Raw genomic sequence first — 21,899 nt, 5'->3', positions numbered from 1 at the left:
GCAACACAAAATATGTCCCTTTCTCAAAAATGCAAGTGAAATTATATTTTATCATTAATAACAAAACATAAATTTGAAAAAGAAAAAATCTATTCAAAGAAGTCTCACATCAAATTAAATGAATGAATACTCCAAATAAACAAAATCTCTTCAAATAAACAATCCAAAGGTTTGCATGTATTCCTAGTTTAGGATTTACATGTTTTGTTTCTTTTTAAGAGAAAGCTGCCCTCTGCTGTTTAAATAGGGCATTGCAGTTGATTTTTTATTTCAGCCGATTTGAATCATCACACATTTCACTCACTTTTTTAATTGCATCCTTAGATATTAAACCACAGTTTTGTGGAGGAAATTGAAATTATGAGATAAAAATTCATGTTAATAAGAAAAATACAATATTATTATGAAAAAGTGCACTTTTAAATCATTCTGATAACTTTCATCTCATCCTCTCGACTCATTTTCTCATAGTAATGATTCTCAGCATCATTATTTTTAATCAGTTATGACATGCTAGCTCATGTTTCTGGCTATAAACTCCTGTTATTTTCTCATAATAACTTCCAACCCCATACTCATGACTTTATTTTATGCTTATTGTGTAATACTGCCTCAAGATTTCAACATTTCTTGAAAGTTATGACATTTTACATCTTTATTTGAACCGTTTGACTCGTAATTGTCTTTCAGGTAATATATCTGACATTATCTCATGATTTCAACTTCATGACAATGTGATAATACCTGCAATATTGGCATATCTTCTAATCAATACCATTTTTTAATCTCAGAATTTCGACTTTTTTTTTTTTAACATCATTATTATGACAAAGTGCACTTTTAATTCACTCTATAAACTTTCATCTCATCATCTCATAGAAATGCTTCTCAGCATTTTTACTTTTACTCAGTTATGACATTCTACCTCATGTTTCCAGCTATTAACTCCTGCTATTTTTGCATAATAACTTCCAACCTCAGACTTATGAATTTTTTATGCTTAACTGTGTATAACTACCTCAGAATTTGGGCATTTCTTGAAAATTATGACATTTTACATCTTTATATAAACCATTTGTCTCACAATTGTCTTTTACCTTATATGTCTGACTTTTATCCGATAACTTTAACTAAATGATGATGATGATGATGATGCCTCCGATGTTGGCATATCTGATAATTGACACCATTTTTTAATCTCAGAATTTTTTGTTTTTCACATCATTAGTATTATCCATTCTGATAACTTTCATCTCATTACCTCATAAGAGTGCTCCTCACCATTCTTACTTCAATTCGTTATGACATTCTAGCTCGTTTCCAGCGTTTAAACTCCTGTTATTTACTCATGCAAACTTCTAACCTCATACTTATTATTTTTTTATGCTTAACTGTGTATAACTACCTCACAGTTTAAGCATTTCTTGAAAATTATGACATTTTACATCTTTATTTGAGCCGTTTGCCTGCAATGTTGGCATAGCTTATAATTGACACCATTTTTTTAAATCCCAGAATTTTAACTTTTCAGTTCATAATTATGACTAAGTTCACTTTTAATGCATTCTAACTTTCGTCTCATCCTTTTTTTAGTTATTTTTCAATATTGATTCTTTTTTTTTTTTTTCGAATAACAGTTTATCTGATAATTGTCTTTTACCTACTATATTTGATTTTTATCTAATGATTTCAACTTATTACACAATTATATATACACATTTCAATTTTTTTTTACCTATTTGTTTTTATTTTGTGTTTTCCTCATGATAAAATTTTTTAAATCTTAGCATCTTGTAACTGTTACTGTAAGAAATGTATTGGCATCAGGAATCAGACACCATTTAATGTAGAGTTTTTAATCTTTTGATTGACAAACCAGAGGAGTCTGAAAGCAGAATCTGTTGGGTACACAAGTTTAAAGGCCGTCTCTGCACCTGCTTTAGTCTGTGATTTTACAGCAACGCGCTCAGAAGTGTTTATACTCTGCTTTGCAAATCATTAGAAATACATAAACTACATTGTTATATGGACTGTTTATGGGTCAGTGCATGACTTGTAGAATCCAACTGGATTTGCAAACATGAAACGTGATCAGAATGCACCAAAGAGGAAAAAAAAGAGGCGCTACAGTCGCAGAGAGACCACCTGATGTTCACTTCACGTTCTCAGAGCAAACCAAAGTGCACCCAGCAGCAGGATGATGCATATGTGTAGGTAAAGTCCACCGAACACTCAACTCCAGATAGCTGCATAAAACCCCTGATGGAGATGGATTATATAAGTACACCTGCTGCTGAGAGCTGGAGGGTGAAGACGCTTTGACTACCATTCTTTGGCTTCCTGTTAGGTGGTCTCTGCACACAAAATAAAGTATCGTACTGAGGCTGTTATTTTTTCTCAAAGCAGGCTGTGATGAGATGTTTATTGACAGTGGAGATGTCAGGGTGTTTGTTGCAAACAGTGGATGGAGACAAACAGACAACATGGGAGTGGGCACAGGATGGTGAGGGGTCAGTTTATGGGGGTCTCACCCTCAGTGTGCACCGCAGACACGTAGGTCCAGTTATAGCGTTTGACGATGTCCAGCATGGCCCGGGCCTGCAGGGTGTCAGAGGGCACCACCCGCAGGAAGTACTTGAACAGGGTCTTGTCGCTCAGGTCGATGCTGGTGGCGGAGTAGGCGATCTGTGGGATGTTGAAAAGCTGCAGCAGGTTCTGCACCTGGATGGCCACAGAGCTGGATCCGGGTCCGATCACCCCAGCGATGGGCTTTTTGGAGGGTGGAGGCTGGTGGGAAGGGGTTCCATCAATGCACCATTTGGACCCGTCCTTATCATCCCGGATGGAGATGAGGGAGTCCCGGATGAACTCTATGCTCTGCTCCAGGGCCACAGAGGAGTGCCAGCAGGAGTCACGGATCTCACACCCCAGACTGATGTTGGGGAGCAGGTTGTTGTCCGCGTTGATCCGGTCCAGCGTGTGGAACATCGCCTCCACTCTCTGGATGCCGTACTGCTCGCGGACGTCCCCGCACTTCCGCTCCGCCACCTTCTCCGCGGACGGCTGGTGGTGCACGGAGAAGAGCGCGCCGATGATCACGTCTCCGTCCATGCGGGCGACGGAGCGGGACACGGCGCGAGGGACCGCCGCCCTCTCGTGGATGGCGCTGCTGTGGGAGAGCACGAGGACGATGAAGGTGTGGAGACACAGGAGAGCGAAGGGACCCATCTTTACGCGTGCCATGTTGTGCCACATCGCGTGAGCCGTGCCAACTGCGCGGGCATGGGCACACTATCTGCTGTGTGTCGGTACATCCACGTTTATCCCAGCGACCATGATGAGCGAGCACGAGACCCGGGGCAGATCCGCGCGCGCCTGCAAGAGAATAATCCAAACTGCTCAGAAACGTAAGAAACAAGAGGTGTGCGTAAGCTTTATGTAGGAAGAGTTGACTTATCACGCATGCTCATTTGCATCAACGCCCTGTTAGACATTCCTACAGCTGGCAGCAGCGCTGAGATCCCCATGAGCAAGGCACTTAACGCACACTTGTCTGAGGATTGCTGCGGAGTTTGCAGGTGGTTGTCTCTCTCTGGAGCAACCTGGTGCTTCAAGATCTCTTAAACAATCCTGCTACTATGACAAACAGAAGCTCTGTGCTCGGTCCCATTGATAAAACCAGGCAGGATCCCAGTTTCAGCACCCTGGACAGCGCGCTTTCCAGACACGTTACAAGGACATGAGGCTCGTTTCCCCTCACTCTTAGCAAACCTTTGATTCAGCTGCTTCATGATAAAGCTGAGGAACTACACTCCCTCCATGGTCGACCCCTATAGGAATCCTGCATCAGGAGACACCAGGCTGCTCTTGGTTTTAACGCACCCTGTAGCATTCGTGTTGCTTCTGATCTAACCTACAGCTCAGCGTAGCTCGGTTGGTTGTTTAAAGATAGACATTAATAAAAGACAGAGCTGGGGTTTGTCAGAGTGACATGTTTGCTCTGCTCTCAGCAGCCTGCAGTCTCCTTTCACTTGTCCTTTGCCCGTTTCTCTGAACGCCAAACGCAACAGAATCTGCATTTTCTTCGTCCACCGCATCAGAACTTACCTGGATCCTTCAGACATGTCGCGTGCCTTCGTCCGTCTTCTGTGGCGCGTGGTCCTCGGCTGTTTCACTTGAGTCTCCCTTTCTCTCCTTTCTCTTTCTCTCTCCCTCCCTGCCTCTAGGAGAGACTCCAACATGTAGACCCCCCCACCCCATCACCACCACCACCTCGCCTTTTATTCATACGCCTTTATATATATAAAGAATGTGAGAAGTGATACAAAGACATAATAAATTACCAGAGGAGTGTCTAAGAAACATGGTATCTACATCTCATTATGCAATGTGCATAAAGAAATGCAAAAATGCAAAAAAAAAAAAAAAAGCAAAAAAAAAAAAAAAAAGAATATAAATATCTGGCAGCCAGGGGCGGCATTATGGGTGGGCTCAAAGGTCCCAGGCCCACCCTTAACTTTTCTTGGAATTTTCATATATTTTTACATTTGGTTTAAAAAAAATATGGAAGTGTATTACATTCACTTGAAAGAAAAAACTCCTGTTTTTATGACATAACTATCTCATAAAACAGGAATTGATTTATTTTTTAAAATTCTTGTTTCTATGAAAAACTGTCTCGGAAAAAATACATATATAAATATATACAGAAAATATTCATTTTGGAGTTTCCTGTTTCCTGTTTACCTGATAATAATAATTTTTAAAAACCCTCCTGTTTTATGGCATGTTTCATGTGTCCTCATTGAAATTACAAAGAGTTTTACGAATTCCTTGACTTTTCAGATTCCTGTTTATATGAGATACCAGGAAATTAAAAAAAAATGTACAAATTCCCATTTTAACGAGATACTACCTCATAAAAAAAGGAAAAACAAAATTTGATTCAAAAAATCCAGATTTTTGAGAAAGTTGTGTGGTAACAACAGGAGTTTTTAGGGAGATTAATGCAATACGCCACTGTAAAAAAGGGCATGGCAAAATTTTGTCACTTCATGTTAGTTTTGTTGGCGTTAAATGCTTTGTTTTTGTAAAATCAACCATGTTTTTTAGCCTGCTGGAACAAAAAGGTTATGAAATGTAAGAGCCATTCGTTAACTTGTTTTTGTTTTACTGTTGTCTTTATTTTTTACTGGGCCACTAGAGGTCATTGTAGTATCATGGGATGCAATTTTATTCAACTCATCACACGTCAAAGAACATATGAAATAAAACATAAAATATTCCACTTCATGTGGATGGGATCAGAACATTGTTTCAGGAAAGACAGTAGATTTGTCCTTGATCTAACAGCTCATAATGCAAAAATGTAAATTAAAAGTGAGAATTGCAGACAAATCCGCTTTAGAACCACACATAGTAACACTGGTATATTGTCAGTCATTTTTGTTTATTTAATTCATGACCTACAAACTTTTGTAACATAAGCCAGCCAAAACTAGTCTGGTCAATCCATAACTGAAATCCTGACTTTGTTCCTGCTGGCAGCCATGGCTGCCAAACAAAAACCTTTAAGTTAAAGTAAAATATTCTAGCACAAATGAAATACAAATACATTACATTTACAGAAATTTTCATGAAGAGTTCTGCAGAAAAATACCATTATTTAACAGATTTTCCCTAAATCATTACAATTGAACACCTTCAATGTAGTCACAAAGATCAGAGTTCTACAGAAAAATAGTTATTTTAAAGCAAAATCCTTTTTGTTGCCATGGCATTTTTAACCTTGAATGAGGGAGGAACACAGTGAATGTAAGACCCTGCTGTACATTAAGGTATTGCATGGGGGGAGCAGGCTGCCTATGCAACGCTGCATGGACCGGCTGTGTTATCTTTATTACAGTGCATTTTAAAATTGACCAACAAAGTATAGCCCGTCAACACATCTTGTTAATTAACACCACACACACTATAAAAATCACTGGATATAAGGTCTGCACTGTGGAGCACATATCGCCAATCTGTGTCACAGAGCACAGACAGCCGGTCCGTGCCATGGAGCACAGACATGCTGTGCTCTCTGCAGTATTTCCTTCTCTTTCATGGTTTCAAAAACTGTCACCAGTGATGTATGAGAGGAAAGTGTTTCCAGGAGAAGAGACGAGTGTTCTGCTAGGAGGTTTTTGGTTATAAAAATCTGTCATTGATCAAAGAACAGTTCATTGTTTAAGTCTATCTAACCATTATTGCAACCATGAATGAAGAGGGAACAGGATGCAACTAATCGATTTACCTGCAAATTCCAAAAGAACAAACCCACTTTTGGCTAACTCTGTCCAAATGTAAACTTCACTGAATAACCACTTTCGAGTAGGGATGGGAAAATACTGGTATCGGGCCGATAGCAGCCTTACTTCAAAGTATCGGTACTCATGAAGGCTACCAAAATCAGCAGCTGATACTCAAGGCAAAATGTTATGTTGAGTAAGTCCTCTTTGCCAGTAGTCAGCGCTACATTGCTGCGGTTTGACACCACGGCAAATGTGCGTCAGGTCCTGTTCTGACAACATGAATGAACTAAAACTGTGACAGTTGTTAGTTTTATTTTGCACTTTTAATTTGTTAAAACAAATGGTAAACTCAGAGAGAGTTGTTTTTGTTTTACTTTGGAGTGACTGTGCTGTCAAAATGATCTGTCACAGTTGATTTGAATCCTATGCATCAAAATTTCTAGTGGTATTGGTACTAAGGAACATCCCTTCTCTTAAATGTGAAGAAGACGTTTTAAAGTCTAAATTGGGCTTGCTAAGAAATCCTTAAACCACTACTAGACAGCTCCACTAAACAAAGATGAATTCAAACCTCTATTGTGCAACACTAATGGCCAAGTTTAACATCCCTCAACTTAATCTACCATCATCCATTGCATTTGCTTATTTGTGCTTGTGTCGTGGATTGGTTGATGACATGGCTGACTTTTTTAGTGGGGACCTACAATTTTGTGTGGATGTCCTATTTGGTCAGGAAATCTCAAACGAAATCAAAAATGTTTGCACGCAAAACATGCTTTGATTTCCTAGCATACAAACTGAAAGCAATCTGAGAGACAGAAAATCCAAGCAGATGCTTTGATTGCATTTTGTTTTCAAACTTAATCCCCTGAACAGGTCCTAATGCAGCATACAAACATCTGTATATTTCATAACATCAGGAGACAGGATATTGTAAGTGTATCAAAACAATATGAATACTTTTCATTTTCAATGTCAAGACAGTGTCTTACTAATTAATTCTTTCTTGAGAGGGAAGACTAAATAAGATGATTATTTTAGAAATCACATCAGGATGGTACCACGGTCTGCATCTGTTTGTTTCGCCTCTCAGACACATCCAGTCCTGCTGAGCTCTGTCTTACTGCTGTGTCCATGAGTCAGCTCCTCCAGCTCCGGGGGTGCAGTTTTGTAGGTGACCCCGACCTCGAGACGTGGTGTCTGTCTTCAGTTACAAAAATGTGTTGAGGCACAGTCTAAACAGCAGCTTCAAGGCCTCTTGGAATGATACAATAACAACAATAATGCAACAGCGACATCTCCTGTTTGTTATTGGTTACTGCATGGCATCAAAAAGATATGATTAAAAAAAAATGTTTTTAATTTCTTTTTAAATTGTTTTATTATTTTTTTTAATTTTATGTTTTCATTAAGCTGTAGCACATTGAGATCATTTGATGAAAGGGGCTTTATAAATAAAATGTATTATTATTATTATTATTATTATTATTATTATTATTATTATTATTATTATTAAATACCACTTATGACTGGCGTTTAATCTAAATGTTTTCGTGGAGCTCTGTTGGTTGCAATACATCCTATTTGGAGTGTAAAATCATGATTTAGGTGGATAACACCACAGACTTAAAAAAATATATAGTCAATAAATTGCATTTTTTTAACCCCCACAGAAGTAATATTAGTTACTGTCAAATATTTGACTGACGCAACTTTAAAAAAATAAAAATAAAAACTGTGTCTTAATAACATTAAAGCACTACTTTATGTGTTATGCTTTGAAATAATGTGTAGAGCAGTGGTAGCTAGCCATATCAATTTTGTCATCTTTCTGGTAAATTCTTCAAACATGTTTCGACCTTTGCGTATTTTATCAATAATTAAAACTGCATTAAATCTCTTCTTAAAATGTTCTGTGTCTTCTTGTGGTTTTCAGTCAACGTGGGCCAAATAACTGAATGAATGTCACATGGATAAAGTTTTTGTCAATAAAGTTTTCTGACAGAAAAAAGGGAGACTGAGAAGAACTGTAGCTAGCAAGTGTTAGCAGTCCCTCCATAGAGGTAGCATCAGAAATAACTGCTATTTTTTGAATAGAAGAGCCAAACGGACGCTTTTCACGCCTTACTGCCATCACAACGATAAGGTGAGACGCTGCTTGCTTTATAACCCGCTGTTATTTTCTTAAGTTGGCTTATCGTGAACTTCCGAGCTAGCTAGCTGGCCGAGGGTGCCAAGCTTTAGCCGGTGTTCTGCCAAGTTGTGCTACTCCGTCGAAAGAAGCTACTGTAACTTTTATCCAGGGCAGGCAATTAATTCGCCTTTTTTTATTAAGGTTTTGGGTAGAAAATGAGAAGAAGTGTATTTTTATAATAAGGTGATCATGATTTCTGTAGTCGAAACCCTCGTTGAACGTGTAAGAAGCAGCGTATCGACATACACCTAAATGTTCTAGGGTCCGTGCTCAGATTGCAGCTGTGCGCATGCGTGGAGCCGCTTGCTAGCACAGCTCGCTGGGTAGCACTACTCGTCGAAACACTAGCTGCCAGTTGATTCTATCGCAGATTGTCATTGTTATCAAAACAAGTACTTCTCATAGCGTCATAACTGTTGACAACAAACATGCTAGCAGTCTCAATCTGTGTTTTAAAGCTAGCATACGTATTAGCTAAGGCTTCTTCTGCTTTAATGTGTTTCCTTGCTTTAGTGAAGGTTATAAATACACTGTAACTGCCAGGGACTCATATTTGCAGTAGCATAGAGTATATCCTGCTATCACTTGCTCCTTTTGGGAGGCTTGCAAGTTAACTCAGCCAGTGAGATCAAGTTCTGGATAAAAGCTCATCAAAAGCACCGACTTAGATGATATCTAAGGATAGTTGATCCTAACGCTGCGATTTAAATGCGTTTATAATAGCTTTTCCCTTTCAAAATAAACTCTTAAAATGGTTATTTAATACAGTGGTGATGGGGTGAGGAAACACACATTACATCAGTTGCTTCATAACAAACATCTCAAAAGCATATAATAATATTAGAAAAAAAAACCATCCAGCTGTGCTAAATGCATGCTGTATCCAGTGTTTATTTTGTTTTGTTAAAATATAGTTTTTGTGTCTCTTAAGTGTGTCAGGGTTGTTTTGCAGTTTGCAAAAAAAAGTAATCATGTACATGTGAGTCCTTAGAGTGTGATGTATACAAAGTGAATGCCTCTTAAACTGCCTTTTTACATCATGATAATCACAGTAAAAGATCACACTGAAAGCTGAAGACTTTGTTTATTTCCTTTGTTTAGATCTGTCCAGCACCCCCGCCTGAAATGTCCCAAACTTAGGAAAGGAAAGGTTTTGACCTCCCTGATATCGAGCTGGGAAGCTTCCTAATAAGGTACTGGTTTGAGACAGCCTTTTAGATGTGAGTCACGTGACTTGAGATGACTTCCACAGAGGGTGGAGTGGGGGCACTGTTTCACAGTCATCCTGCAGGTTTGAGGAATGATGGCAGAGCCTCAGACGGTCTTGGTTTGCTTAGTCATGCAGCGTGTTTGGCAGGTCTGTTTCATTAACTCTAATTACAGCTCAGCTGTTATGTTACTGTGTGTCTCTGTGTGTGTGTTTATCAGGATAATGATGAAGCACTTTTATTTGAGACAGAGTGATGCATTAATCCTAGATTCTGTACCCACTTTTATAATATTTTAGGGGATACTTAAAAAAATGCCTTTGACTCGTTAGTCTGTTTTTTCATACCTTTTTCATCTTTTCCTGTCTCTCTGTTAGATGAACCTACACATGTCCTGTTGCTGTCTATGGGAATCATGGAGCACAGTGACACCTGGTGGTTAACTCAAATTATAGCAGACATGCTGTTTTAGGGCAATATCATGCTCCTTGTAGCTTTTAAAAAAAATTATTGAAACAAAGAATTTTTATTTTTCTTACAGAGGGTATTAATGATTACAGACATTTGCAATAAATAAAATAATTCTTTAACATTTTGTTGACCTATATATGCACCAACTTTCCATGCACCTCTGGCTAACCTCAAGTTTTACAACCAACAAAACAACAAAAACATAATGAGTTGAACAATAGTATCAATAAATGTAATGAAATTCAAGTATTCTTTCAATTTTTAAAAAAATAAATAAAATATAAAATGTTTTCAAAAATTACAAGTTTTGTAGATCCTTTTTTAATTTTTGCATATTTTTTAAGATTTAAGATTTTTATTTTTTCAAATTGTTGAATGTCTTTCCAAATTTTTTAAATTCCAAATTTTAAAAATCTTTTTAAATTTTGTTTTTCAATTTTTTAGATTTCAATTTTTTACATTTCAAATTTTTATTTTTTGCAACTTTTTGAATTTTGGATTTTTTTTCCTTTTTTTTTAGATTTCTGTTTTTTACATTTTAATCATTTAGACATTTTTGCAACTTTTGAAATTTCATTATTTTTTAATTTTCTTTGCAATGTTTTCTCTCTATTCCTGGGTCAGTTGGCTTAAAACATTTGAAGTTTATTTTTTACAGTGTTGTAGACTGATAAAATTAGAATCATATTCATGTTCTGTGCAATATCAGATTTTTTTATGAGTAGTCTGGTTACACCAAGTGACATTTATCAGTTTCACTAACTTACCACATCTTTCACCCAATCATTTCCTTGCGACATTAGTTTAATGTCACAGTAGTTTTGGTTAAAAAACGTAACTTTTATTGTTTCAAATGAAATAAAATAGAAAAGTTGTTTTCAATCTGATTGTTAACTGTGTAAAATATTGCAACAGCTGCAGTGAGGAATGCTTTTTTGTGATTAAATATGAATTAAATATGTTTACAGCCTTTTTTCAGAACACATCCAGTAAAATGATGCTGAGGCCAAGAGTTATACAGACATTTGCATAATCAGATTTGGCAAAGCTGAGTTGGCTGACAGGTGGGTGTGTTACAGGAAGCCAAATGCCCTCAATGTGTCGGCGTCGACTAAAAGTTGGGTTGACTCAGCATTTCCTAAATGGCACACGCCATCTTTGGCTTCAAAAAAGCCATTAGAAACCCATGGGTGATGTCACAAAGATAGCATCCAAGTTTTAGACGGATCCATCATGCAGTGGCTGAAGATTAAAAGATGATTTGGACATAAACAGATATTTTCTCTTCCTTCTCTTCCCACAGGGCAGTTGACTCTTCAGCTCCACCCTCGGGTCTGAAGATGGACGAGGGCCACGTCCACTGTGTGTCCTGTGTGAACCAGAGATGCACGGTCAGACCGCAGCCCGGCGTCTGCTGTGACCTCATGTCCTGTCCTCAGGTGTGCGGTGCTGTTTTCCACTCCTGCAAAGTTAGTGAACACCACCTCCTGTGCCCGCTGGTGAGGGTTCAATGCCTGAACAGCAACTACGGCTGCCCCGCCACGCTGCTGCGAAACCAGATGTACGCTCACCTGGAGGTGTGTCCGGCCGGTGTGGTGTGCTGCACCATGGAGTGGAACAGGTGGCCCGTAAGCTGCCTGGACTACACCTCCTATGAGAGTCTGAGCCGAGGGGTGGAGGAGGCGGAGCAGCTGGACATGGCGCTCGCTCTGCAGGACCAACGGACGCTGCTGGAGTCTCTGAAGGTGATCGCCATGACGCCGACTGCAGAGCGAGAGCTGCTTGGTTCTGTCAGTAAAGACAAGGCGTCAGACTCGGCTCCTGAGGCCTCACCTTCACGGTCATCGTGTCCGCCACAAGCTCCTCCAGCGGGGTCGGCGAAGGAGAAGATCGTCAGCGGCATCAACGGCTTGAACGAGGAGCACTTTGGTAAACTTTACGAGGCCACAGTCGAGACTGCGAGAAGCTTATGTGCGGCTTTGGACTTGGTTAGCAGCGCGAAATCTGCCGACAAAGGAGCTGCTCTGCAGAAAGGGAGCAGTGGAGATCTTCAGAGTGAAACAGACGTTGACGGAGGAGAAGTCGAAAAAGAGTCGGAGGAGCAGAGCGTTTGTTCCAGCTGTGTGAAAGAAAACGGAGCTCTGAAACGACCCGATGCTCAGACTGTAAACTCCACAAACGGACCTCTGCAGGAAGGAGCAGATGGATCCGAGGTGGAAGTACAAGAAGACGTGAACGCGAGTCCAAAAATGTTTGCTCCAGTTCATGCCACTCAGGCTGTAGCGCAGCGGGCCGGTCATGTGGTCCTGGAAGATCGGGGGTTAGTTCTTTTAGAAAACCACGGGACAGAGCGGAAGTTCCACGACTACCAGTTTTTCAGAGGCCAGGGAAAATGTTTCTTACCAAACGGACGGATAGGTTTCGTTCCAGACCGGCCTCTTTACAGACTGCGACCCAGAATGGAAGACAAAGCAGTGGACACCTCAGACCTGGAGCAGGAGGAGGACCCCATGGGTCTGGGGGAGATCGATCTGATCACGGCCGCTCTGCTCTTCTGCTTAGAGGAGTCCAGGGAGTGTCGAAGGATCTCCGATACGGTCTACGTAGACGGCTTCCGCGTCGACTTTGGGACACAGACTTTCACTTTCCCTGCAGCCATCTTGGTAACGAACACTCGCGTGGGCGACATGGCCTCGGCCTCCGCCTGTGACCACGCCGCCCCGCAGCTCCCGTACCCCAGCCCCTTCTGCACGCTGCGCCTCGGCCTTGTCCTCGAAGCTCTGGAGGTGGAGGCGGTCCCTCACAACCGCTACCTCCCTCCTAACCCTCGCTACCAGCACATGTTCCCCTTCGTCTGCGCCCAGTCCTTCCGCCGGGACCAGTTCTCGTCACATTTCACAAACGTCCACGGTGACATCCACGCCGGCCTCAACGGCTGGATGGAGCACCGCTGTCCCCTGGCGTATTACGGCTGCACGTTCTCCCAGCGGAGGTTTTATCCGTCTATGCGGGGAGCCAAAGTGGTTCACGACAAGAGCCTCAGGTCCTTCGGGGTTCAGCCTTGCCCAAGAGGCAAACTTCCAAGTGACTCGAACTCTGACCAATTAAGCGGGCTTCCCATGGAGATCCTGTGGCACATCACGGGGTTTCTGGACAGTTTCAGCCTCTGTCAGCTCTCTCTGGTGTCCAAGACCATGAGGGAAGTGTGTGCCAGTCTGCTGCAGAGCAGGGGCATCGTGGAGCTGCAGTGGGAGCGCAGACAGAGCTCAGGTGCTCCTGGCACTGTGACGTGGCAGGTCAAGAACAAAGTGAGTGGAAAACCCAAGGTGTTAACTCTCTGTACGGGAGTTTTGTACTGTGTTATCAAGAGAGAAACTAAAAAAATCATTGTCATTCACCAACAGTAAATACAAATACTCAAAGTTTAACCAGATTCAGCTGATTTATGTGCTACAGAAGCTCTTTGGTCAAAACCGTCATATATTACTGCACACTTCTATCTCCGTCCATTCAATATTTACGTTCCTGTACCTCCAATATGGCGGCACATCTGAGTAACTACTCAAATCATGACGTCAGTGCAAAAAATTTTCAGACAGAAAAACGGATGTTCTTAGATAAATATATAGATTGTTTAATTAGATATGACACCAAAATGTGTCTAACTTTTTATTCTTCTTCTGCCAATCTGTAAAAAACGTTAAAAAAAAAGTGATGGTTTTAGTTTTTAATACACTCCCATGTCCATGATAAAGTCTCTGCAGACAACATTCAGAGGACGCTGGATCAAACTTTTAGCCTGGATTTTTTTAAAAACGCCGTATTTCACTCCTTAGAAAATTATCATATAAATGTGAACTGTGAGTGACAAAGTTACCATTTCATTACAAAAAACGTTCATGGGATCACAACCATTTGGCTCATCTCATGATACAAATAATCATAAAACTCCGGTCTCTCCGTCACTTCTGCCTGAAACTGACGCAAACTCGGTAACGGCTCAACTCCCTCCTCAGTCTGTGACAGGTTCAGGTTCAGGTTCAGGATGGAGTCTGCAGCTTCTTTCAGAGCTAAAACACTTATTTAAAAAGCCAAATTTTCACGTTCCACGTAAGAATATGAGACAATGCTGAAGAGCTAAAATCTGCTGTTTCTCAAGTGTTCGCTCGAAACTGGCTCCAGAAGTACTGGAAGTCACAAACACACCAAGCCAAAAAAAGCTGTTTTCAAGGCAGAAATTAACTTATTTACAGCCTGGTTCAAAAAACGTCTCCTGTTTGAGCCGCTAATTTTGCTATCGGTACACACTGTACTGGAAGTGATTTTTTTTCTAACTCAGCAGTTCAGAGGATATTAAGATCACAAGCTCGCCCAATCAGAGGCACAGCTCAAGTCACGTGACCGACAGGCGCCCTATAGCTGTAGGCGAAGCCCTTGTCACTACCAATATGGCCACGATAGCCGATCTGCTTCATTTTCCATTTTAGGAACAGACGGTCACATCAGGGAGACTACGTCCATGTTTTATACAGTCTATGTTCTGGACCTGGACCGGAAACAATTAATAATATTGCGGCTTCTAATAGTCAGATACCAAAGATTGATTAAATCAAGGTACAAATGAAGGGTTTGTAAATTAACTGTTGAACATTCTGCTTGGCGACTGCAGTGATTTCCTTGCAGACGAGTTTTTTCTGACTCGCTGTAACGCCACTTTCCCGGCTGTCGGACCACACAGTGCTATTTCTTTTTACATCTGTTGCTATGGTGTTTTCGACCTCCAGCTCAGAGAAGTCTGCTTTTTTCTGTAACGCATCTTTCCATGTCTTAAATTCAGTTAAATTACGACTGTTTTCTGCCGCTACATTTATGGGCACACTGTGATTGGCCGTTTCATAAATCACGCGTGAGCGTTGCCATAAATTTGGTTTTACACCCAGATCTGCGCTATTTCACACGCAAAATTGATAAACGAGGGTCAATGTGAGAAAATCTGAGATTTTTGGTTTAAAGATCAGGAAAGGTGGCATTTTGGGGAATTTTTCTAGTTCTCCTTTTTTCTGAGTCCGGTAAGGATATGAAACACTCTGAAGTCTGCATTCAAACCAGCTACAGTTGAGCTTTGTCGAGCCAAATGTGAGGAAAGAAAACAACAGTTTGGATGTTTCTTGGTCAGGAGAAACATCCATAAACGCCTAAGAAACACACATTGAGGTGTTGAAGTAGCACTTTGAATGTCTTTGTCTTTGTGCATGAAGATTTTGAGGAATCTCAATACCACAAATCAGCAACTGTCCTTTCTTTCCATTACCCGTTTCCTCCCCAGGTGTGGAGATTCACCACTGCCTTCAGCCCGGTGTCGTCGTGGGGTTTCACCGACCTCCCCAGCATGTCGGACCACCTCAAAAAGTGCCCCTTCAACGTCGTGGAGCACAAGACGGAGCCCGTACCTCTTCCTGCCATGTGCACCGCGCGAGACGGACACTCCCTGCGCCGCGTCCTGCGTCACGTTAACCACTGACCAAACACGGCAGAACTCACACATCTGCACCAGAACCACTCCGGTATTACGTGGATGCTGCAATCCTCTGTCTTGCTAAAGGATTAACTCTGTCTGTATCACACTAGTTTATAAAAGCCTTAATGAAATAACACCTTATCTACCTGCCATGATGAAGCTCCGTCGTCCTATGTGGAGAAAAAAAAGATCAGGATTTAGATTTGCATGGATTTGTGCTGAAAACACTCCCTCCTCTGGTCAGAAATATATTTTCTTGCACATTAGATGTTTTATTCTTCTGGATGACTCAGACAAAGTGGAGTTTCACTGTCTTGCCTTTCAGTGGTAGCCATGGGAAAAGCAGATCGTTGGTTATTTTGCATTTTTTCTGTGTCACAGATCTTATGCCAGCACTTTACACAAGATTTGCTAATCCCTTTAATGTTAAAGTGGGACACTAAATGATCTAATCTCTGATCACCGTGAGGTTTCCCCCCTATGCAGGTCTGTCGTCTGGCTCGAAGGATGTCAGTGAAAGGATGTTAATACATGGAAAGCCCAAAGTTGCACTACAGTTTGCTACAATTTAATAAAGTCTCTGCCGCCTTTTATGCATTTGTTTGTCTTTTAAGCTCTTTTTCAGTTTAGTATAAAATGTAATTTCTGTTTTTATCAAAGCAGGTCTGAAATAAAAGAAAAATATCTGACTTCACTTTCAGATTTCATCACCTCTTTCTTATTCAAAGCACATTTTATAACAAAGTTCCAGATGTCTTCGTAGTAATAATGCTCATTTTACAACCAGGTTTTTAAAGTTTGCTTCTTTATAGATTAGTCTAAACTCAGCTGAGAAGTAGTTATTAAAATTTGGATTTTGACTCATAAAACTTGACTGAGATCACAATTTATTGCTTCCAGTAATTTTAAGGTTAAGCTTTTTCAAGTTTAACCTCCGCATTTGGTTTTCAACAACGGTGTATTAGGGCCACTAAAGAAATTTAATAAATGAATAAATTTTGGAGAAAAAAAAAGTAGAAATTCTTGGTTTTTTAAGTCGTAAATTTATGACTTGATAAAGTCTTAAAACTAGTACATTTTGTACATTAGTTGTAAATTTGCAACTTCACAAACTCAAAAATTTCAAGTACTGTCTCAAAAAATTTGAGTTTAATTTGTCTTTTTTTTTTTTTTTTTGTAAGTGGCCCTGATACGCCGTCATAGTTTTCAAGGAGGGGTTTTGTGTTTTTTTAAGCTTTATAATGTCCCTCTGGAAACACCACAATCTACAAAATTGACACGAAAAAAAAGGAAAAAAACTGCCATGTGAAACTACAGTTAAATAAAGTTTAAATGACTTAAAAATAGACTTTACACATAGCTAAACCAAAGTAGAAATAAATGAGAGATGTGGAAAAATAGCTTATTTATATGCTTTTTTTATTCAGTAAGTTTCGGTCAAATGAAAATAATCACGTACCGATATGTAGATAAAAAAAAAAAATAGAAAAGGACTGTAAATCTTAAAATTTTAACAACAAACGAATTGTCTTCAGCTTTTAATCGCAGTTGTCGCAGCTCTAAATTTTAAAGATGAAATCCACGGAACGCGATTGGCTGAGGAACTGGTTGTTGGGCAGTAGAACATAAAAATGGAATCTTGGCAACCTGATTGGCCGAGAATTCGGAGATGGGCGGGGGTTAAAAAAAAAGGAATTTCTACAGTGATTGGTTAATGAAATTGCAAAAATGGAATCCTCGTAACGCCATTGGTTGCAATAAATGAGACACTGCGGTGTGACTCCAGGCAGAGCTTTTTCTAAAAATCAAACCTTCGTCTAATTTTTAAATGTCAAAGTCACGAAAAGTAACCTCCTTCGAGCCGGATTTGAACCAGCGACCTAAGGATGTCTCTGTTCAGCACTCTACAGTCCTCCGCTCTACCAACTGAGCTATCGAAGGGGCGTCTAAATGTAGAATGTCATACAAAAAATCAAGGTTTGTCCACTGGAGGGCGACCACATGACATAGCTACAAGAAACTGCACCACTTCATGCAGAAGCCTTTTCATTGCTTTAACATGAAATCATCAGAGATTTAAGAATAAATCACTCAGATGGGGCACAAAACAACACATATACACACGTATTTTCTGCTAAGTGTGTTCATTTGTTAATGCTTGAAAAGAATCAGAATATCAGGTCTGATTCGATCCTTGTCTTTCTGCACGTGGTATAATTTTATGATTTTAAGTGCATTGGTGCTGCTCTGCTAAAGAGGAATCATCATTTACCCAGACGTTTTCTTGATAATTAAAATTTACATTGAAAACACGTGTGGGTTTAACCTTCACCAGGACCAATGTAAAAAATAGTCTAATTTTATGAGGAAAATGTGAAAATTTCAAGCTTGTTTACATCACACAGTAGTATTTTAGGGATAGTTTGCCAAGGACTTGACCCGTGATGCTTCCAAAATTGAGAGGAACTTAAGTAATAAAACTGGAATTCCTCACCTGAAAAGCAACCAAACAGATGTAAGTGTGGGTTGAATATCTAAAAACTATATCCGAAGAGTGCGCAAACAAAATCAATGGACTTTTATGCGGTTAAGATGTTAATGCCCAAAATGTTGCGCTTGGAGGATGCGGGCATCGATCCCGCTACCTCTCGCATGCTAAGCGAGCGCTCTACCATTTGAGCTAATCCCCCGTCATGCACCGCTCTGACATGACGTCACTATATAAATACTCAATTAGACACCTACGCGTGCGCATTGCATACACTCATGGTGATGGGTCGCGGCGGGTGCCACTAAACAGTGACACGGAAAATTAATGGAAAAAATACGTAACATGGGGAATTTACGGCACATATGTCGTTGGAGTGCCGTCATAAACCAGATGTGAACGTTTAAGTAAGTATTTGGACACACAAGACACACTTTTCACTCTTAATTGACTGCAGAATCAGCGAAGAGAGGTGCTCCGATGGGTGTAACGCCACATTATGTTACCTGTCAGAATGAATCGTTTTAGCTTGCTACATTAAGCATTGAAAAACACAACAAATGGCGTAATTCCCTTTCGTCATGGACATTGATAAAGACACATTCTCAGATTGCCTCCAAAACACTTAAAAGAAACATCTTCATGGTATATTTCAGGTATTTGGTAGAAAAGGGAGCCATGTTTACCTGTGAGTATCTCAGGTAGCCCGCAAGTGGTGGCTAAACTAGCAGTTAAAAAAATCATCCTGAGGGCCAGAAAAACTTTTGAAAAGCAACTGACAAATACTGGCACTAAAAAGGAAAAGCTACTTGATAGAAAAACAAACAAACATGAAAATGTACTACCCCAGCAGCCAACTATGAAATTTGATGAATATTTAAGAGTATTAGTGCTCAATCAGCCTAGCTGATACTTTTGTTGCTGTTGTTGTTGTTGATTTTAGGTAAGCCAAGAGGCAAATAGAGGTATTGCTTTCATACTAATCAAAGGAATTCTAATATTTTGATACCAAAAAGTAATTTGTGGCATGTTAAAGTTCGTCCACTAGGGGGCCAAGAAAAACACAGCTCTCTCTTCTCTCTTCTAAACTTCATCAGTTGGTGTGGTGTTGTCATAGGCTGTGTCCGAAATGGCATACTAACATACTACATACTACATGGTCGTTGTGTATATACTGTGTACTACATACTATAAGTATGATTAGAGTGCCAACCGTTTACACTGTAGTATACTACTCAGTTTCCCATGATGCATTTCAAAACCTCCGATGACAAAAATTGGAAGCACACATAAGTCTATGGAAGCACACCAGGCTATCAAATATCTCAGTTGATTCGCCATATTTGAAAGTTTTAAGAACATTTTAGGCGAGAAAGTCATCACATAGAAAACCAAAATGTGGTCATTTGGGCCACAAAACGCACGGATACAAATTTATTTTCGACATTTCGGACATTCTGTTTAGAGCACCAATATGCTATCGAAGAAACTTCGGGTCCGCTTCAAAACAAGAGCCCAATTTACAAAAGTGTTAAAGAACTTAAAGGAGATAATAAAGGGTGCTTTTATTTTGAAAACAGGAAGTTGCTAGTGGATGATTTTTAGCTAACACCGGTCTCAAGACAAATTCATCACTCTTCAAAAAATTAATAAATGTTTACTGCTCGCAGACACCGAAGACGATCCGTCCGTCGCCTCAGGCACTTTATTTCTATGTTTAGGTTTCCCTGTAGAGCTAAGTCCATTTTAGTTGCTTCTCATCTTGTCATCTCATTCTGTATTTACTTTTATAAATACGGGGCTCGCAATGCATTATGGGGCGTGTCAGTGCGACTAGTATGCCCACCTCCCATACTTACAATTTTTACCGATATAGTATACATCCAGGTATTTCTCACGCACACAATCTTTTCATACTATTTAATGTGATCGCACTACATACTATTTTTGATGTCACACTTAGTATGAGTAGTACCTTAGTATGCTATTTCAGACACAGCCATAGAGACTTACAGGGAGCCATGAGTCAATCCAGTCCTGCCCAACTGAATCAGGAAGCTGAGAAGTAGCATTTCGTAATAACCTTTACTGGTGCCAATAATCTTATTTTAAAGAGTGGATTACAATCTGACATATATCTAGAAGGGAGACAATTTCAAGATCACTTAGACACTCCTCACTGCCGTTTTTAAAGAGAAATTCGGTAATTGTAGTTAGTGTCATGATAATGTGTGCACACTAATGAAGAAAGTGTTCAGACCGCCTTACTATAAATATGTTTTTTTTGTACAATTTAGGTTGCATTTTCCACAGTAAAATCCACCTCCTTCGAGCCGGATTTGAACCAGCGACCTAAGGATGTCTCTATCCATCACTCTACAGTCCTCCGCTCTACCAACTGAGCTATCGAAGGGGCAAGATTAGTTGTTTTTACCCTAATCCAACAATTTCAAATAAGGTTATACAAAAAAGTAATATGTGGCATGTTAAAGTCTGTCCACTGGGGGGCGACCTTATGGCAAAACCACATTGTACATTTTAGGTTTCATTTCCTACAGTAAAATCCACCTCCTTCGAGCCAGATTTGAACCAGCGACCTAAGGATGTCTCTTTCCATCACTCTACAGTCCCCGGCTCTACCAACTGAGCTATCTAGGGGGAAAAATAGTGATTTTCATACTCATCAAAGGATTCCTAATAACAGTACCAAAAAGTAATTTGTAGCATGTTAAGGTTCGTCCACTAGGGGGCCAACATTTTGGTAGAAAAGGGAGCCATGTTAACTAATGAGTAAGTAGTAGCAGTGCTAAGTCAGCCTAGCTGATACTTTTGTAGTTGTTGTTGTTGATTTTAGGTAGCATTTCCTACAGTAAAAGCCACCTCCTTCGAGCCGGATTTGAACCAGCGACCTAAGGATACCTCTAATGAACACTCTACAGTCCTCCGCTCTACCAACTGAGCTATCGAAGGGGCAAAAACACACTTGTTTCACCCTTATCTAAGGGTTTCTAATAACTTTATCGTAACGGCAATGAGAGGGGAAATAAGATTTGTCCACTGGGGGGCGACCACATTGCAAAACGTACATTTTAGGTTGCATTTCCTACAGTAAAATCCACCTCCTTCGAGCCGGATTTGAACCAGCGACCTAAGGATATCTCTATGAGACATACTACAGTCCTCCGCTCTACCAACTGAGCTATCAAAGGGGCAGAACAACGTCTTGTGCTATAAATAGAGTATAGTATTCATAAAGATGGCGAAGAAAATTTCCCAAATTCTATTCTGTGCTATGACTCTGTTTGTCCACTAGGGGCCACTTAAAAAAAACTCACACACCTGGCAAAAACTGAGGTCAAAAGAACGATCCACACTGAAACAGAGACTAGGGTTGAAGTCTTTATTATAAATCATTAACATTACAAAGTAAGACGTAAGTCATTGCCTTATCCATCCATCCATCCATCCGTCCATATTCCTTTTTTAAAGGAGGATTTAATGAATTATCTGGTCTGATTTGCTTGTGTTGACCAGTGGAGGAGTTTATGCTAATTTATTCATCACGTTTTCGTGTAGTGGAGGACGTTGGCGTGGGGTTAATCATGAACCCATCATTGGGAATTTCTTTGTCAAGCCACAGATGCACGCACACAAACACACACAGAGAATATCATCAGCCTTCAAGTATGAGTGCATGACTGCAGCGCTGCTTTCCGCTCTGGATCAG

At 40.1% G+C, this 21,899-nt stretch overlaps 2 protein-coding genes and 5 non-coding genes across 9 annotated transcripts in view; 1 reads left to right on the top strand and 6 right to left on the bottom strand.

Annotated features, from left to right (window-relative positions):
- Positions 1 to 4,237, bottom strand: part of grm1a (glutamate receptor, metabotropic 1a) — a 67,952-nt gene extending 63,715 nt beyond the window's left edge. For both annotated transcript variants that reach the window (XM_074684711.1, XM_074684712.1), the window contains exons 1-2: positions 4,108 to 4,237; positions 2,532 to 3,375 (exon numbers count right to left, since the gene is read on the bottom strand). In XM_074684711.1, coding sequence (XP_074540812.1) covers positions 2,532 to 3,255 — 724 coding nt within the window. In that variant the 5' untranslated portion in view covers positions 3,256 to 3,375; positions 4,108 to 4,237. The remainder of the gene's footprint in view (positions 1 to 2,531; positions 3,376 to 4,107) is intronic.
- Positions 4,238 to 8,267: 4,030 nt separating this feature from the next.
- Positions 8,268 to 16,364, top strand: LOC141802377 (F-box only protein 30-like). 2 transcript variants are annotated; one of them, XM_074685925.1, is made up of 4 exons: positions 8,268 to 8,439; positions 9,589 to 9,680; positions 11,470 to 13,474; positions 15,493 to 16,364. In XM_074685925.1, the coding sequence occupies exons 3-4, from the start codon at positions 11,507 to 11,509 to the stop codon at positions 15,685 to 15,687; spliced, it is 2,163 nt and encodes a 720-aa protein (XP_074542026.1). In that variant the 5' UTR covers positions 8,268 to 8,439; positions 9,589 to 9,680; positions 11,470 to 11,506; the 3' UTR covers positions 15,688 to 16,364. The 2 variants fall into 2 exon arrangements, with proteins under 2 accessions (XP_074542026.1, XP_074542027.1); XM_074685926.1 differs by lacking the exon at positions 9,589 to 9,680.
- Positions 16,365 to 17,536: 1,172 nt separating this feature from the next.
- Positions 17,537 to 17,625, bottom strand: trnay-gua (transfer RNA tyrosine (anticodon GUA)). Its single transcript is given in 2 exon segments — positions 17,537 to 17,572; positions 17,589 to 17,625. It is a non-coding gene; the product is annotated as a tRNA-Tyr (tRNA).
- A 676-nt stretch (positions 17,626 to 18,301) lies between these two features.
- On the bottom strand, positions 18,302 to 18,374 carry trnaa-agc (transfer RNA alanine (anticodon AGC)). Its single transcript has one exon. It is a non-coding gene; the product is annotated as a tRNA-Ala (tRNA).
- A 2,122-nt stretch (positions 18,375 to 20,496) lies between these two features.
- On the bottom strand, positions 20,497 to 20,585 carry trnay-gua (transfer RNA tyrosine (anticodon GUA)). Its single transcript is given in 2 exon segments — positions 20,497 to 20,532; positions 20,549 to 20,585. It is a non-coding gene; the product is annotated as a tRNA-Tyr (tRNA).
- Positions 20,586 to 21,053: 468 nt separating this feature from the next.
- On the bottom strand, positions 21,054 to 21,142 carry trnay-gua (transfer RNA tyrosine (anticodon GUA)). Its single transcript is given in 2 exon segments — positions 21,054 to 21,089; positions 21,106 to 21,142. It is a non-coding gene; the product is annotated as a tRNA-Tyr (tRNA).
- A 150-nt stretch (positions 21,143 to 21,292) lies between these two features.
- Positions 21,293 to 21,381, bottom strand: trnay-gua (transfer RNA tyrosine (anticodon GUA)). Its single transcript is given in 2 exon segments — positions 21,293 to 21,328; positions 21,345 to 21,381. It is a non-coding gene; the product is annotated as a tRNA-Tyr (tRNA).
- Between the last annotated feature and the right edge of the window lie 518 nt (positions 21,382 to 21,899).

The sequence above is a fragment of the Halichoeres trimaculatus genome, unplaced genomic scaffold (assembly GCF_033239565.1).
Source record: "Halichoeres trimaculatus isolate MK-OKI-2021-1 unplaced genomic scaffold, fHalTri1.1 fHalTri1_scaffold_13, whole genome shotgun sequence".
Taxonomy (NCBI): Eukaryota; Metazoa; Chordata; class Actinopteri; order Labriformes; family Labridae; genus Halichoeres; species Halichoeres trimaculatus.
This window is presented reverse-complemented; position numbering and strand designations above follow the sequence as displayed.